At 35.1% G+C, this 17,995-nt stretch overlaps 1 protein-coding gene across 1 annotated transcript in view; it reads left to right on the forward strand.

Moving 5' to 3' along the window:
* The window catches only part of DOK6 (docking protein 6), a gene marked incomplete at its 3' end in the record, with an annotated part of 407,521 nt that overhangs the window by 144,159 nt on the left and 245,367 nt on the right, over positions 1-17,995 (forward strand). The window contains exon 2 of the mRNA XM_079717704.1: positions 462-569. Coding sequence (XP_079573830.1) covers positions 462-569 — 108 coding nt within the window. The remainder of the gene's footprint in view (positions 1-461; positions 570-17,995) is intronic.

Raw genomic sequence — 17,995 nt, forward strand, 5'->3', positions numbered from 1 at the left:
GTATATGAGCATTTTTTATAATTAACACTGTAAGTTAATTTTTAAATGCAATGTTTTTCCAAAGATAGAATATTGAACATTATGAAAGTGCTTAATCTTAGTAAATTGTTACTTCATTATCATGGAAAACAGTTTGTCACCAGGATGGTGAGAATAAATATTTTGTATGGTGTTGATACCCAGATGATTTAGTTAGATTAAAGAGGATTGAAGCCAGTGCACTGAAAATGTCATAGCATAAAATCTTTCCATATAAAATTTATGTTTATATTTAATATTGTTTTTAAAATTTTCTATAATTTTAAAGAATAACATGCCTCTAACTTCCCAAATTTTTTATCTCTGTAAGATAAGTGCATGTAAAACAATTTATTTCCCCTGGATTAGTTGAATAGATAAATCCCTGATGCTGCTAAACTCATGTACAAAAGACATAATGGGATTCCTTTATTTACTTTCAGATTTTCAGACGTTGCTGGTTGGTTTTTAAGAAGGCGTCTAGTAAAGGACCCAGAAGGCTAGAAAAATTTCCAGATGAAAAGGCAGCATATTTCAGAAACTTTCATAAGGTAAGTCACGGTCTTTGGAATCTCTGGGGAATAACTGTACCCTTGGCAACAACTCTGGAGACATTTCTTTTGATAGATGAAATCTGCAGAGGCAGAAATGCATGGCCAGGATAAAATGTCCCTGCACTGATGAAATGCAAAAGTTTTTTTTCTCCTTTATTTTAATCATCTGCTATAAATGCCAGTGGTACCTCTGCAAAATGAAAGAGTCATTTTTATTGCTACTTTGCAAAATGAGATGACTCATAACTCAACCAGATCAGTTCCCAAGGTGCTGAGTAGGCATTTTCCCTCTTTTCAGGTTAATTGTGCATTTTTACTTTGATTTAAACCGTGGGCAATGTTTTGGAGATAAAACTTTGGAGGCTGGTGTTAGCAGTGTTAATGGCTCTTTACAGCTTAACAAGAACGATCATGGTGTATGCTGATGTGTAGACGTGACATAAATCCTATGAATGAAATATCAATTTCCTAAGAATTAAAAGTATGTAAGAAATTGCCCTAGAATGATGCTAAATATGCTCCTGAAAGTTATCTCTGGTGATAATGTCAAAAAAGGGTTAAGTATTTGATAGTAATGTGGAGGATTCATGATCAGAATGCAGAACTGTGAAACAGCATTGCTTTTTTGATAGAATGCCCACATAAGCTCAGGAAAGACTCTAATTCCTCACTGGTGGTAGCATAGAGTAAGTTACCCTGAATAATGTAATGAGTCTGTGGAATTTATTTTATGTGATGTATAGTGCTTTTTTCTTCCCTTATTAAAAATAGAGTGTTTGCCAGGGATGAGGGGGGTGGGAGGGATAAATAGGCATAGGACCGAGGATTTTTAGGACAGTGAAACTACCCTTTATGATACTATAATGGTGGATGTATGTCATTATAAATCTGTCCAAAGCCATAGAATGTACAACACCAAGAGTGAACCTTACTGTAAAATATGGACTTTGGGTGATTATGTTGTATCACAGTAGATTCATGAGTTATAACAAATGTACCCTCTGGTGGGGATGTTGATAATGGGGGAGGCTATGTATTTGTGAGGGCAGGTTGCGTAAGGGAAAGCTCTGTACTTTCTGCTCAATATTGCTGTGAACATAAAACTGCTCTAAAAAGTAAAGTCTATTAAAAATAGATTATTCAGCAGTAATGTGCTAACCAACCCTATTACACAAATAACTAGCAATCTTTTGTATTAGATTTGAACCTATATCATAAGGCTTAAAATGTGAATTTCTTTAACTCTCTATGAGGTATTCTATATTTTAATATAGATTTACTAATAGAGAATCCAAGTTCAAGTTCCTGCCCAGCCACTTACAAGCTCATAGGAGTTTGGTTTTCTCATGAGGACATGGATTTTAAAATTGTAATATTACATGTCTCTTTTGAAGACTATTTAAGATAGAGTATCAAATAAAAACCAACACAGTGATGCAGGTTCTAACTATATGAAAAATTATTTGCAGCCTGAAGTCATATTGATATTTTGTATGATGATGATGACCATGGCAATAATTTTAAGCCTGACTTAATGACAAGCTGCCAGGTCATGAAATGTAAGTCTGTAACGTTTAGCTTTTGAGTAAAATTTTGGAAGACTGAGCATAGTATGTATTCTGTGGATTCCTGGTCAGAACGCCTGCCTGCTGGTCAGTGCTGTACCCTGGCCGGACGCTCTCCAGCCAGCGCACCTAGAGTCCATGTACTCATGATTCAGCCGTCTTTTACTTGCAAAATGGCAACATTATAAGCAGTATTATAACCACCTATAAGGGTTAATAATTTAGACAAAGATAAGTATAAGCTGTCTGCTTTACACGATGCACTGGGGTGCACGAGGAGATGACGAGGCACAGTCCTTGTGCTGAAAGAGCTTGTATTCCAGAGGAAAAGACACACATATGCAGATAATTTTGATTCAATATGAACAAGTCTTAATAAATTGAAAAGGGTTGAGGTCATAAAGAGTGTGTTCTCTGACCATAAATTATTTAAATTAGAAATCAATGTTATCTAGTAAATGCTAAATATTTGGTAATTAACATATTCTAAGGGGTAATAATTCCAAGGCAATGTAGTAGTCACAGAGGCTATTAGCAGATATTCTAAACTCAAAGATAATAAAAACACAAATATTAGCATGCATGGAATATAGCTATACCAGTGAGTATAGGGAAGTCTATAGCTATGAGTTCTTACATTAGAAAGAAACAATAAATGTAGGAGAAAATATCAATGAAACAGAAACCAAAATAACAATCAGGAAATTTTGTAAAGTCAATAGCTGTTTCTTTTACAAAAAAAAAAATCACTCACTTGATAAACTCTTAACTGAATTTATCAGGAAAAAAAAGAATTAAAAAATCAAAGACTGGGAAGAGCAAAGGGGTTATCACTACAAATTCTACTTGACAACTTAAATGAAATAGACAAACTCCTTGAAAGATACAAACTACCCAGTCTTATTCAATAGCTCAAGACCTAATAAAAACTTTGAACTTATAGTCAAAACTTTCCCACCAAGAAAACTTCAGGTCCATATCATTTCACTTGTTAATAGTACGACATATTTAAAGGGAAAAAATTAATCCACATAAATACTTAAGGAAAATATAAAAAGGAGGAAAACCTTTCCAACTCACTTTATCAGACTGATATTATCTGAAAACCAAAACTAGATGAAGACAGTAGGGGAAAGTGACTGATCAATATCCCTACAAATCAGAACATTTAAACAAAATATTAGCAAACCTAATTCAACAATATGTTAAAATGATAACATATGATCAAGTAAGATTTATGATAGAAATGCAAGGTTGTTTTAACATTTGAAAATCGACCAATGTAATAATGTAGAATTAAAGAGAAAATATATCATGGGATCCTTTAAATGTATACAGAAAGACATTTCTGTATGCATATAAAGACAAAATTCAACATCCATTTATGATTTAAAACTCTCAGAACATCAAGGACTGAATTAACTTCCTTAATCAGAAAAAAAGCATCTAACAAATACCTACAGAAAAGAAAAAGAAAACTCTGTTTCTATGCTCAATGACATAATCATTTGTTGAAAATGCATGATCATCTTCAAAACAAATACCAGAACTAATGAATGAATTTAGTGAATGACATTTTATTATCATTTGCATTTTTAAATAGTAGCAGTTAACACTTGATAAATTAATTTTTTAAAAAAGAACTCAATTTACAGTGGTGCCAACAAATAATTACAAAGCACATGTGCAATCTCTACACTGAAAACTATGGAACATAGCTGAGAGAATTAAAGAGGACCCAAATAAATGGCAAGAAATAAAATATTATTAGATTGATACCAATTCAATATTGTTAGGATGTCAATTCTTCCTAAATCGATATGTAACATAATTCTTATCAAAGTTCCAGGAATATTTTCTTGTAGGTATTGACAAGCTAATTCTATATGGATATTTGCATAACCTATATTAGCCGATACAATTTTAATAAAGAACAAAATTGGAAATTTATAAGATTTCAAGATTTACTATAAAGTGACAGAAATCATGATATTATGATTTTAGCAAAAGGATATTTATATAGATCAATGGAATGAAATGAATGCATACATATATGGTCAGTTACATTTTGACAAAGGTATGAAGACAAGTCAATAGGAAAAGAAACTTTCTCCAACTAATGGTGCTAGAACAACTAGATGTCTCTATGTAAATAAATGAACATTGATCTTACATCACATTACACACATAATACACTCAGAGCAGATCATTGGTCTAAATTTAAACACCAAAACTATAAAACTCTGCGTAGTAAGTATAGAAGAAAACCTTTTCCACTTGGTAATAAGCAAATATTTCTCAGCACATAAAAAGTATAAACCATAAGAAAAAATTGGTAAATTGAACTATATTGAAATTTAAAACTTTTTCTCTTCAAGTGATTTAGCCAACAAAATAAAAAGGCAGGTAAGTCTGGGAAAATACATGCAAACATTTCTCTGACCAGAAACACATATCCAGAATACTTAAAGAATTCTTAGAGCTCAATAATAGGATAAAACCCCAGTATTTTAGATTGAACAAAAGACGTGAACAGATATTTTCCAAAATAAGATATATGAACAGCAAACAAGAACATGAAAAGATGCTCAACATCATCAGTGATCTGCAAGATTTAAATTCAAAGTAACACTATCCATCCATTAGAATGGCTAAAATTATAAAGATTGAAACTAACCAGAGTTGTAGAACTCATACATTGCTGATGGACATGTAAAATTTTATAAGCACTTTGTAAAACAGTTGGCAGTTTCTTTAAAAGAGTAAACATACATCTGTCCAGCCATTCCACATCTAGAAATTTACCCCCCTTCCCCACAAATGAATAGCCATGTCCAAATAAATATATGTACGGAAATGTTCATAGTAGCTTTATTCAAAATAGCCTAAAAGTGGAAACAACCCAAACAGGAGAATGAATAAACTAATTGTGGTACATCCGTCAATGGAAAACCACTGAATGATTGAAAGGAAAGACCTACTGATACACATAATAACAGATGAATCTCAGAATCATGACGCTGACTGAAAGAGAGAAGACCCAAAATAGTACATATTGTATGATTTCACCCTTGTATTTGTGGTAACAAAATTCTTATTTATAGAAAAAAAATCATAGCATTCCTTGGTTGCCTATTTTGAGGGAGGAATAGATGGAAGGTTGGACTGCAAAAGGACCTAAGGCGTTTAGGGGAGTGATGGAAGCCCTCTTTATTCTTATTGTGGTGGTAGTTTAAAAGGTACATACAATGGTCAAAATTCATTCAGTTGTTCACTTTTAATGGTGGTAACCTACCGTGTATAAATCATTCTTCAATAAAGTTAACAAGGAAAAAGATCATCCTGGAAAACAGACTGTTGAGAAAGATCAAGAATCTTAACCTCTTTTGAGTCTGTGTGGTGACATTTACAATCTACTCTCTTAGCAACTATCAAGTATATAATACAGCACTGTTAACTGTAATCATCATGCTGTACATTAGCTCCTCAGAACTTATTCATCTTACCCTTTGACCAATGGTGATGGAGATATTAACTAACCTTATTGTGGTAATCATTTCACAATATATGTGTATCCAAACATTATGTTGTACACCTTAAATTTACACAATGTTATGGGTCTGACATGGCAGTAATAAAGTTGGAATAAAAAAGAACCTTAACCACATTACACAGTGGGTAAGATAATAGGCTCTGGAATCCAGCTTCCATATTTAACAGCTGTGTGAAATTGCATAAGTTATTTAACCTCTATGTACCTAATTTTTCTCCTCTGACAGATTAAGATTTTAATAGTGCCTACCACAGAGAGCTGTTGTAAGGAATGAATGGTACTGTAGACATACAATGAGATTAAATATAATTCATTGTTATTAACAAAGGAAAATTTATAGCTAAGCATATAACTACTTACTTGGTGTATGGTTAGTTTAGAAAATGTTAGGTGTTATTCGTCTAGCCTAGATGTGGCAGTAACTCCAATGAATGTGTTAGTATTGAAGTTGGAGGTCAAAGGACACATTTTGGATATAGTTTGTGAAAATGGACAGGATGTACCTATGGATTAAATGTTGAGTGTAAGTGAAAGGTAGGACTCATGGACTTGAGCAACAGAGATAAGGATGGCACAGTTCATGAAGATGGGAAAGACAGAAGAGCAGGCTTTGAGTAAAAATCACAAGGTTTCACTTAGCATATGTTAAATTTGAAATGTCTATTAGGCATTCAAACTAAAATGTCAAGTAGTCAATTAGATAAATGTGGGCTGGGGTGGGGGAAATGTCACTGATAAAGTTATTTATCTGACTGTCATTGGCATATTGATAGCACTTTATTCTGTAACACTGGATAAAATGTCCTTGGGAAAGAATGAAGAGAAAGGAGATAACACTCCAACTCTTAGAGGATTAGCAGAGCTGGAGGGGCCAGAAAGGAAATCTGAGAACAGCAGGCAGTCAGATGAGAAAAATAGCATTAAGGGTAAACCATTGAAAACTACGATAAAACTGTGCTAAAAAATGTGAACAAATGGTCATCTGTGTCTAGTTTAAGAGATTGGGAAAGGTGACAGAAAAGGGACCATTGGACTGACAACATGGAGGTCTTTGGTGGCTTTGCCAAGAGCTATTTCAGTGAAACATGGGGACTTATTTCACCTGGAGTAGCTTACACGAGATTGAGGGGTAAGGAACGGGTAGCTACTCAGGCAATTTTTTTCAAGACGTTTCACTGTAAAATTGAGCCAATATATAGAGCAGATATGTTTTTTAAATATGACATGTATTGTAACACACCTATATGCCAAAGGGAACAACCTAGTAGACAGAAACTGTGATGATTAAAAGGTTCTTGTGTATAATTATAGGGTTTGGTCTTTAACAGAACCAGAGAGCATTCATTTTAACAAAAAAGAAGGAAAAGAATGACTGCAGATATAAGTAGGTTAAATAAAAATTAATGTTAGAAAACTATGACTAACACTTTCAAAACATACACACTTTATGTGTGTAAGCTCTCTCTCCAGTCTGTGAAAATTAAGTCATGAAAGATCCTGTGCAGTGCAGTGAGAATAGGAATAGTTCATCTTTTAATAAATAACTAAACAGATATTACTGACTGTAACTTGAAACTTCCTAAAGCACTTTAATAACTAGATTCAGTGTGTGTGGCAGCTAAAATTTACTTTTCTCACGGCAATGTTTTGGAGATTAAAAGCTTTTATTATTACAACTTATTATTCCCAGCAGTTGGGAGGCTAATTCTGTTTCCTAGTGATTTAAATTTCCTTTCAGGAATTTTATCTTATTTTTTTCCTCAGTGATTGTGAATTAAAACCATGAAGTTAGACCAATTCTGTTATGGAAGAATAATTTGGTCATGATTCATCAGTAATAAGAAATCTTAATGGTTGTTTTCAAGACAATATGTAAATGGTTTCTTCTCTTATTTTGATACTATTTTAGCAAGTTTTGCCTAATGCTTCACTGGCTGTCTTATTATAGGCTTTGGGTAAAAAAAAAATCACACGCTTTTATTTTGTACATGCTAAATTTGAAATGTCTCTTCGGCATTCAGACCAAAATATTTGTGTCAACCTCACTACTTTTCTTCTTAACTAGCTCTATGACACTGATTTTTGCTTCTTTATTTTCTTAGAATGTACAGCTAGCATTATTCAAATTCTCTTTTATCATCTCTTCTATTATTCAGTACTGCCACTCTTTATCACTCACACATGATAAAGTTCTACCTAGCCATCAAAATTATATTACCATTGGGCAACTCTGATGTTGCTCAAATTAAAGGAAAAACTTTCAATGTAAATATTTGCTTTCACTGGTGCCATAAGTAACATACAGGTGCATCTTGCCACTGAGAGTAATTTCTACTGTGCTACAAAGGAAAAGAGCCCTGCCCTGAATATTGGGAAATGACTGTCAAACCCAATTCAAGAAAACAGAGAAAATACTATTTTTATAATATAATATAATATAATATAATATAATATAATATAATATAATATAATATAAATATAATATAATATAAATATAATATAATATAAATATAATATAATACATAGTTTTGCGAAACTATGGTATCTGGTGACTAGACAGACACTGAGGCTCAGAAGATGAAGAGATGAGATACTCTTCTTATTTTTCCAATAGTGACAGTAATTACCCTACTCCTCCAAGACCGTTATGAGGTGTAAATAAGATACTACATGTGAACTCTTTAAAGAGTGTTGAGAGCAGTCAAAAAATGTTAAGAGTTATTATCATTATTGTTTTAAGATTTTACAATACAAGAAAGCTAGGTTATAAATAGCTAACTACAATGAAATATGATGAAGTGCAGTAATAAAAGTAAAAGGGAACACTTGTCTACCTTTGGAAATCAGGACTTTCCAAAGGGCTTCTTAAGATTACTCTGTTTTGACAAAACAAAATAATGGAGAGGGATGCATTCTATGAGGAAGAAAAAGGGTGATTACAAGTACTGACGTTACACTGCATGGTGAGTTGAAGAAAATTTGAGGAATCTAGTGTTGGCAAACTCTGAAAGGAGGGCTGTAGTGGTGGAAAATAAGCACAAAGGAAGTGGGTGAAGCAAGTGAAGGGTCATAAATACCTTCCTCATGAGTTTAACCTCTATCCTGTAAGCAATAGAGCAGTTGTGAAGGGTTTTAAATGGTTTTTCATATCTTCAAATATGTATTCAGAAAAAAATAATTTGCATGACATCACATCAAATGGATGGGATAATAGACTATATATAGAAAAACAATATAATTAAATATTATAGTATAATTATTTCCATTTCCCCATAATAGACAACAGAGTCCTAAATGGAGAAGGGTAAAGTGAATGGAGAAGAGATAGATTTGGGTGATATTTTCTAGGTACAGTCAAGTAAAATTAAGAAGACTTAGTAACTGATTGGATATCGGGGAAATGGAAGAGAGAGGAATAAGACTTGATATCTTTTCAGGACTGAGTGAGGGATGAATTGCTGTGCTGTTCATCGAGACTGGGTGAAAAAATGGTGATTCTTGGCATGTTAGATCTTGAAGTATTTATGTATGGTATATTCACGTATATATTTCATTAAACAATTAGAAGTACAGCCAGTTTGTAGTGAAACTGCCCAGGAAATCTACTGAACAGAATTAATGTGAAGGTGGATGTATGTCAACACTTCTCTGTCAAAGCCTGATCAGTGTAAAATGAAACCGTCTTTTATAAAAGACACTGGGGCTTCCCTGGTGGCGCAGTGGTTGAGAGTCCGCCTGCCAATGCAGGGGACACGGGTTCGTGCCCCAGTCTGGGAAGATCCCACATGCCGCAGAGCGGCTGGGCCCGTGAGCCATGGCCGCTGAGCCTGCGCATCTGGAGCCTGTGCTCCGCAACGGGAGAGGCCACAACAGTGAGAGGCCCGCGTACCGCATAAAAATAAATAAATAAATAAATAAAAAATAAAAGACACCGTAGTTCCAGCCTTATGGTGACATCCAAGATATTTCACACGTATTTCAATTATAAATTTATTGAGAGTTACAAATCAAAAAGTTGATACTTGACTGAAAAAAACACCAGCTAATTCAAGGAATGATAGAAAATTATGAAAAGTCCCATTTCAATGAGGAAATGCTAGTAGAATAAACATGAAAATCCTATCCAGTAAAATTTATAAAATGTATAGTAATTATCAAGACTCTTTAAATATACTCCTAGCTGAAAAATGTAATAATTCTAAAGAGATAATTGTTAATTTTACCATAAAGTTATTAAAAATACTGACATTTTCAAAGAGTTTGAAGAAGAGAGAAGACAGAACTTTGGAGACTGTGTGAGTCCTGCTCTTCTCTGGGGCTGCCCCTCCCTAGGACAGGGCGGGTGGGTGTAGCTAGTGTCCAGAAGGCCACCCCAGGAGTCAGATGGGTTAATTTGTCCAAGGCCTGGACAACCATCCATCAAGGCAATAAAAACAATCACAGATGTTCATGACATTTTTATCCTGAAATATACTTTCGCTTCTTCAAAATCAAAGACTGAACTATCACTTCCCATGGCTTTTTCCATTCATAGAATTATGAATCCTTTTTTTCAGACGTGAACATGGCAAAGCTCTAAATTTCTCATAGTTCCCTCTGATGATCAGGTCAATAAAGAAAGATCTCTTTATGAAAAAGGCTGGCATATTTAAAATCTTTGTTTTCCCTTGAACAATTAATGCTCAGTCCAAATATTGGATCTCCAGAATTGGAAAAAAAAATACTTCATTTTCAAGATGGCTTAAAGAAGTAGACCATTATGGATTTCCCAAATTGTCCTATTTGTTAATGTTTAAACACTTTAAACTTCTGATTAGTCGGTTATTTTGATATGCCCTAAAATCTGCTGTAGTGCTCAATAGAAATAAATTAAAATAATCAATCAAATGAACAAAATGTTTCCAACCTAAGTGAGGGCCTTCTGCAAAATAATCTAAGGATACAATTTTTTTTTACCAACTTTAACTTAATGCTATACTCTATCTGAAACATACATATTACAAAGCTTATGAGTATTACTGATCTCATTTAGACATTTGATATGTTTACTGTGAGAGAGATCTTGCTCCATAAATCAATTTTTATATGAAACTGCTATAAAATGGTATATAATTTTTCTTTACTTCTCAGTAGAAAGAAATTTGAAATTCAAATCACTAGCTGCTGAAGGAACTTATTAAAAATGCATTAGGGTTGAAAATGTAGCTATATATAATTGTCATAACAGATATTCAAAACAAATTTATCCTCAATGGAAACTGAACTAAAGCAATTTACATAGAATCAGCTAATAAATTTTCCTTAATTTTCTAAGCAGATGAAAAAGAAACGGTTTATAGAAATTTTAATAAAGTAAATATGAGTGCTGTCTGTAGTGAGGAAAATATAAATAGAATCCCTTAGAAGCATGAATGAAGATAGTGCTATGTGAAGTTCCCATTCTACTCGATGCCAGAAAAGCGATGCCCGTATTGAGACCAATATTATTTCTAAATTCCCTATAACCTGACATTAAAAACATTGTTTTATTCTCTTTTACTCCTATTTGGAGTTGTCCTATTTATCTATATGTAAAGTAAACATCTGAGAGAATTTGGGAAAAGATGAAGGCGTCCTTATGAAAAACAGGCACCTATAAATATAGTACGTTCTTAAAGCTAGAAGCAAAAGCATCGGTAAGTGTAGAAGCAGCACATGTGTACAGTGTGGTATCTTGAACATTTTCATTTTGATTCCATGAAGAAATGGCTAAATACTTGGATGAGCACACACTTGGTGCGGTGTGAAGAGCCATCATAGGCTTGGTTTGTCCTGAAATACCTACCAGAAGTTCCCAGAGTGATAATCATTTATTTGGGTTAAGGCATCTTATCCATTTGTGTATTTATTCATTCATTCATCTAGCTGTAATCTCTTAGTTTGAAGACGTTTCAGTTTCTTGAACAGAAGCTCCTATGGACACACACGTTGGTTCCTGTGACAGTCACTGTTAATCCATGATCATTTGTTAATTGTCTCATAATATCTGAACACTAGTGCTAGTCACTCAGGGAAGACTCATAGAAATGGAATACGAAAAGTTGGTTTTATGTAGGATAAGATGAAGGGGAGAAATGCCCAAGGCTGGATGCACCTTCACTGACAGAGATGGATGGGCTGAGAATGGACAGCTCTCAGAGATCAGCAGGAGAGACCATGGGTGAAGACCTTTGGATGGAGGGGATTTATGGAGCTGTGATCTCAAAATAATAGGGAACTCCCAGAGTTGGACTTGATGTTTGTAATACTTGAGTCAAGGTCAATTGAAATTTTGTATCATCTAAGATATCTCCAATAAGAATCACTCTGTGTGGCTTAAGAAAGCCATGGAAAAGCAATCACTCAGCAATCAGGACTTGTTTATAACCTATTGCTCTATGACAGATATCTGTTCACTGAGAAATATGGAATCAGACTCTTAGAAAATATCTGTATGATTAATCTGGGCTTGACTTAGAGTATGCAGCAATATGATTTATGTTAGGAAAATTATTGTCTTTATTCACTTTTTAAAACTACTCACTTGTGTGTGTAGGAGGCAATCCTCTGCAATGGTGCTACATCAGGAAGACATAGTATGCTTTAAACAACGTCTTTCTCTCACTTTCCTGTCTGTAAAATGCAAATAATATCATAGCTCAGAAAGTGAGATGACAGCTTCATGTAAGACAATGTGAAAAGTAAAACACTTATGGTTGTGCAAGTCATTTCAGCCTCAGATTTTGCATCTTTGAAACCAGAGGCATAATTCATACCAACTTTAGAAAAATTTTGAGGCCCATTTGCATGATAAAGTAACTTGTAATTTCAAACAAGCCATTTTCCGTGGTAAATCAGATAGTAAATTTGAGAAAGAATATTCAACAGCACAATTTTGTTATGACATTATTTCCATGATTTCTGAAACATTTTTACATTTATCTAATGGATTTTGATCCAGTGCCCTTAATTATTCTTTCAGAATATCATCAATGCATTTTGGATTTTTAAAAATCTCTTACCCATTAACAAAGTCTGCTTAGTTGTATAATATCTGACAGATGCAACAGGAGAAAAGCTAATTGCATAATATTCACTGAGGATAAATTGTTTTTCTACCATTAATGGAAATTTATATATTATACTTCAAGTAATGAAATCATATTCATTTACAACTTAAAATTTGAAGAATATTTTAGTGTGACTTTATTCTTGAATTATTACTTTGTACCTTGCTATAAATATATATGTATCATCTTTTGTTTTATAAATAACGCTGTTTCATATTTGTTTCAAATTATATAATATTTTAAAAATTGTAAATCCTTTTTACATCTAATACTTCTTTTTGTATGTGTGTGTGTGTTTACATTGGACCAGTGGCCATTTTATTTTATTTTATTTTAATTAATTTTTATTAGTGTATAGTTGCTTTACAATGTTGTGTTAGTTTCTGCTGTACAGCAAAGTGAATCAGTTATACATATACATATATCCACTCTTTTTTTAGATTCTTTTCCCATATAGGTCATTGCAGAGTTATCTAATACTTCTAATAACAAAAGGTAAAATTTTCATTACCCATTAAACGATCTTAGGTTACAAACAACTAGTAGCCACTAAACTGATTTTGTTGATAAGAGAACAGGTTCTTAATTTAGGGAACCATAGGCTTTGAGATTCAGTGAAATAAGTGTTGAGTTTGTTCTACTCGGAATTATTTTCACACATAATTTGACACCCTGAATAAATGATTAAATTCCTGCTCTACAATATTCAGGGAAGTTAGGGGTTTTCCCCCATTTATTTAGAGACAAAGAGAAAGAGGGATTGTACGTTTTATGCAACTATTTCCACCCCAGTTCTCCTTTCCTATGTCTTTGAATCAAGTTAATCATATTTAGAAATCCAGGGTACTATAAAATTAAAATGTAATCGGATTTGCAGTAGTCTGTAATTCTCCACTATTCTCCTTTTTATGCCCTTTCATAAAAAGCTGTCTTGGTGTAGTGGAAATTGTCCTGCTAAGCTCAGGGCTACATGATATTCTCCTAGTCTTAGAGCTAGTACAGCTGACTCCCTGATGGTGGATGTAAAAGTCAACTTTCCTGTCTTTTATTCCAGTTCCATCTTGCAGATAAACTCATGTGGTCAGACTCATTATTATCCCCAAACTTGGATCTTTTATGCAGTTTAATCACAAATAATTGGAATATAGCTTTCACTTACTATTGTTGTGTAACAAATTGCCACCAACTCAGGGTCTCAAAAAACGCATTTATGCGCTCACAGTGCTGTAGGTCATAAGGTGCAGTATGGCTGGGTTCTCTGCTGAGGGTTCCATGAGCGTGAAGTCAAGTGGTCAGTCAGACTGAGCTCTTATCTGGTGGCTCTGGAGAAAAATCTGCTTCCAAGCTCCTTCTGGAGTTGGCTGATTCAGTTCCTCGCAGCTGTAAGACTGAGGTCCCTGTTTCCTTGCTGGCTGCCAAGAAGGTTTGCTCTCAGCAACTAGAGGCTGCCTGAAATCCTTGACTTATGTGGCTTTTTCCCTCTCTGAGACAGCAATGGAACACCAAGACATTCTCAAGCTTCGACTCTCTTTCTCTCCTACGACCGGCTGGAGAAAAAGTTCCCGTGACTAGGTCAGGTGACCTGGAGTATCTCTGAGTTGTGATCTAACTCTAGTGCGTACTATTTAAATTTTTGTTTATCTTCATTTGGGAAGGGGTGTTTTTGGTCTGGCAAAAGTGAGAGTATCCCCTTTCCCTCATAGCCTGTAGGAGGTATACACAAGATAGGTATTGCATTTGAAGCAAAACATGATGCAACTCTGACGGTTCAGGCATGGGGTTTAATTGAATTAATTGCTAACTCAACACCCACCCATTTGTAACTCACTTCTTCCATTCCCATCTTCAATATAGAGACTGAAAGAGCTAGATGATCACTTTTTACACTTCCTGCAGTTATGGAGGTACATTTCTGACCAATGAGATAAAAATTTTAAGCCTACTAAAAGGTTAGAAAGGAATTTATATTTTCTGATATGGCCAGTAATGTCCCTTATTCCCTTTTTCTACATTGAAAACATGATAGCTGGAAATGCAGCAGACATTTTGTGCCCTGAGGAGATGAGCTTGAGAGAAATGGTGGCGAAAACAGGTGCTGATGTAGGTCTTTAATAAAAGGCAAGTGGTCTAAAGAGAACTTTTGAAAAGTGGGGAATACCTGTATTTGGGCCTGAGTTGTTGCCTCTTATATTATCAGACTGCTAAACTAACACCAATAACTGCCTACCTCTAAGTTATTATGTGAGAAAAAAAAAATCTTGCTTAAATCAGTGGCCAGCAAACTTTTATCTGTAAAGGGCCAGATAGTAAAAATTTTAGGCTTTGCAGATCCTAAGGTCTCTGTTGCAACTCTTCAACTCTGCCCTTATAGTACATTAAACAGCCACAGACAATACGTAGACAAATGGCTGTGTTCCAATAAAACTTTATTTACAAAAACTTTATTTACAAAATTTATTTAAATTTGGCCCACAGGCCATAGTTTGCCTACCACAGATTTCAATCACTGATATTTGAGTTTTCTATTACTTAAAGCTATGCATTTTTAAATCTAAATAAAAAGGTATAAATAATCTTGGATATCCTGTCTAGATGCTATAAGCATATATAGGTAAACAAGCTAAACATGATTCGCAGTTAAGTCATGGATCTCACCTAGAGTTGGTCTCATAAGCATAGGGAAGTAACCAGAGCCTCTTATAGCTTTCTTATATATACACTCTTTGGAACTGATATACATTAATGATCGTACCAATACCCTTTCCACTCTGTGTCCTTTACTAGCAGAACATAATTGTGCCCATTAGTTACTATGTTAGGAGTCACCACATACTAAGCCATAGAGCTGAGCTGAAGACTAATTCAGAGCACTGAAAAGTTGTAATAGCCATATAATTGTTAATAGCAGTTGACCTGCTAGAATTTCACATATCATTCAGTTGACTTTTCTTTAGGAAGTGGATTTTCCTCCCTCCTTCCTTCCTTCCTTCCTTCCTTCCTCCCTCCCTCCCTTCCTCCCTCCTTCCTTCCTTCCTCCCTCCCTCCTTCCTTCCTTCCTTCCTCCCTCCCTCCTTCCTTCCTTCCTCCCTCCCTCCTCCCTCCCTCCCTCCTTCCTTCCTTCCTTCCTCCCTCCCTCCCTCCCTCCTCCCTCCCTCCTTCCTTCCTTCCTTCCTTCCTCCCTCCCTCCTCCCTCCCTCCTTCCTTCCTTCCTTCCTTCCTCCGTCCCTCCTTCCCTTCCTCCCTTCCTCCCTTCCTTCCTTCCTCCCTCCCTCCTTCCCTCCTCCCTCCCTCATTCCTTCCTTCCTCCCTCCCTCCCTCCTCCCTCCCTCCTTCCTTCCTTCCTTCCTCCGTCCCTCCTTCCCTTCCTCCCTTCCTCCCTTCCTTCCTTCCTTCCTCCCTCCTTCCCTCCTCCCTCCCTCCTTCCTTCCTTCCTTCCTCCCTCCCTCCCTCCTTCCTTCCTTCCTCCCTTCCTTCCTTCCTCCCTCCCTCCTCCCTCCCTCCTTCCTTCCTTCCTCCCTCCCTCCCTCCCTCCCTCCCTCCTCCCTCCCTCCTTCCTTCCTTCCTTCCTTCCTCCGTCCCTCCTTCCCTTCCTCCCTTCCTCCCTTCCTTCCTTCCTCCCTCCCTCCCTCCCTCCCTCTCTTCCGTCCTTCTTTCCTCTTTCTTTTTCTGGTGTGATAGAAGGCAGCTGCAAAGGTTGATTTAATCATTATTGCTAAGTTAATGGATGCTGTCATCATTCATCTCTATAATATTTGATTAATCTATTTTATTCCCATTTCTTAATCCCATTCATCTCTCTGCTTCCTTAATCATTATAATGATTTTGATGGGAAACTTTATGTGAATCTTATAAATGTATACTGTTGATGTATACTATGTTTATTTTTAATTCATGCTGCGTTATGACTTTTAGACCTATTTGCATTTCTGTGTCTCCATTTTGCCAGTTGCTTCTGTTACATGATACCCCATAGTTTACATCCATTATATTTTACTTTTCCATTTTCCTAGTGATAGAAACTGGATTGCCAGCAACTTCTCATTACCTCAAACAATGAAGTAATTAAGATTTTTGTTCTGTGTCTTTATGCCCCCAATGTGAGAAATTTTCTGGCATATATAAAAAGAATAAGATCATTGCATGAAGGATATGTGAGTACTTAAGTATGTACAACCAGATGACTTTTCAGAAATCAGCTCCACTGTACACATCCGCAGGGCACCTGAGGGTTCTGTATGCTCACATTCTTATTGATACTTTCCATTAGTCATTAGTTTTCCAAATCTGATGGGTGTAAAGTGATATTCATTTGCATTTTAACATACAGTTTTCTATTCCCAATGAATCTGAGAAATTCTTCCTATGCACAATTGCTTTCTGAGTTTATTCTTCCACGAATTCTTTGATCATATCATTAGTCCATATCATACTGGGGTCCGTTTATTTTTCTGGCTGTTTTATAGGTTTTCTTGTCTATTCTAAACACTAGTCTTACTTCAATTTTAGATGTTGTAAATAATTTCTCACCTCTGTCCATTCACTTTGTGGAGTCCTGCATTAAACAGAAATCTATTTTTTTAATACTTAGGGACTCAGTTATCACTAGTTCATTTGTTAAATGAGCTATCCTCTCAATTATTGTGATGACATAGATCTTATACTCACATACATATGTTTTTCTCTGATTACTCTGTATTGTCTCCTTGTTTGTTCTTGTACCACTAACATGCCACTTGTCTTAAATAACCACCGATCACACGATGTTGTGGCATTTGTTAGGAACATTGTTCCCCAAACACGCTCAGTTCTTACTTTCTAAAGTTACCTTAGCAGTTTATCTAAGGACATGGAATATGCTTTTTACTCAGCTCCTCTTTTAAGGTTTAAAATTTTTTCCAATGAAATCCCTAGGTATGTTACAGTTTTTCTTGTTATTGTGAAGGTATTATTTTTTCTAGTTAATATTTGCTAGTGTAGAGAAATCCTGCTGATTTTTTGTGTTGACTGTATTTGACAGTATTGTTGAATACTTTAGTTTTAATAATTTATTTTTCTATTAATGCTGCTAGCATTTACATGTCAGTGACCATATTGTCTACAAATATTGATAGTTCTGTCTTCTCCTTTCTTAGCCTTTTTCTTAACTTCTTGTCTAGGACCTATGTTACACGGAGGCACTGACAGAGAGTATCCTTGCCAAGTTTCCAGTAATAAAG

Source organism: Hyperoodon ampullatus (genome assembly GCF_949752795.1).
Source record: "Hyperoodon ampullatus genome assembly, chromosome: 13".
NCBI lineage: Eukaryota > Metazoa > Chordata > Mammalia > Artiodactyla > Ziphiidae > Hyperoodon > Hyperoodon ampullatus.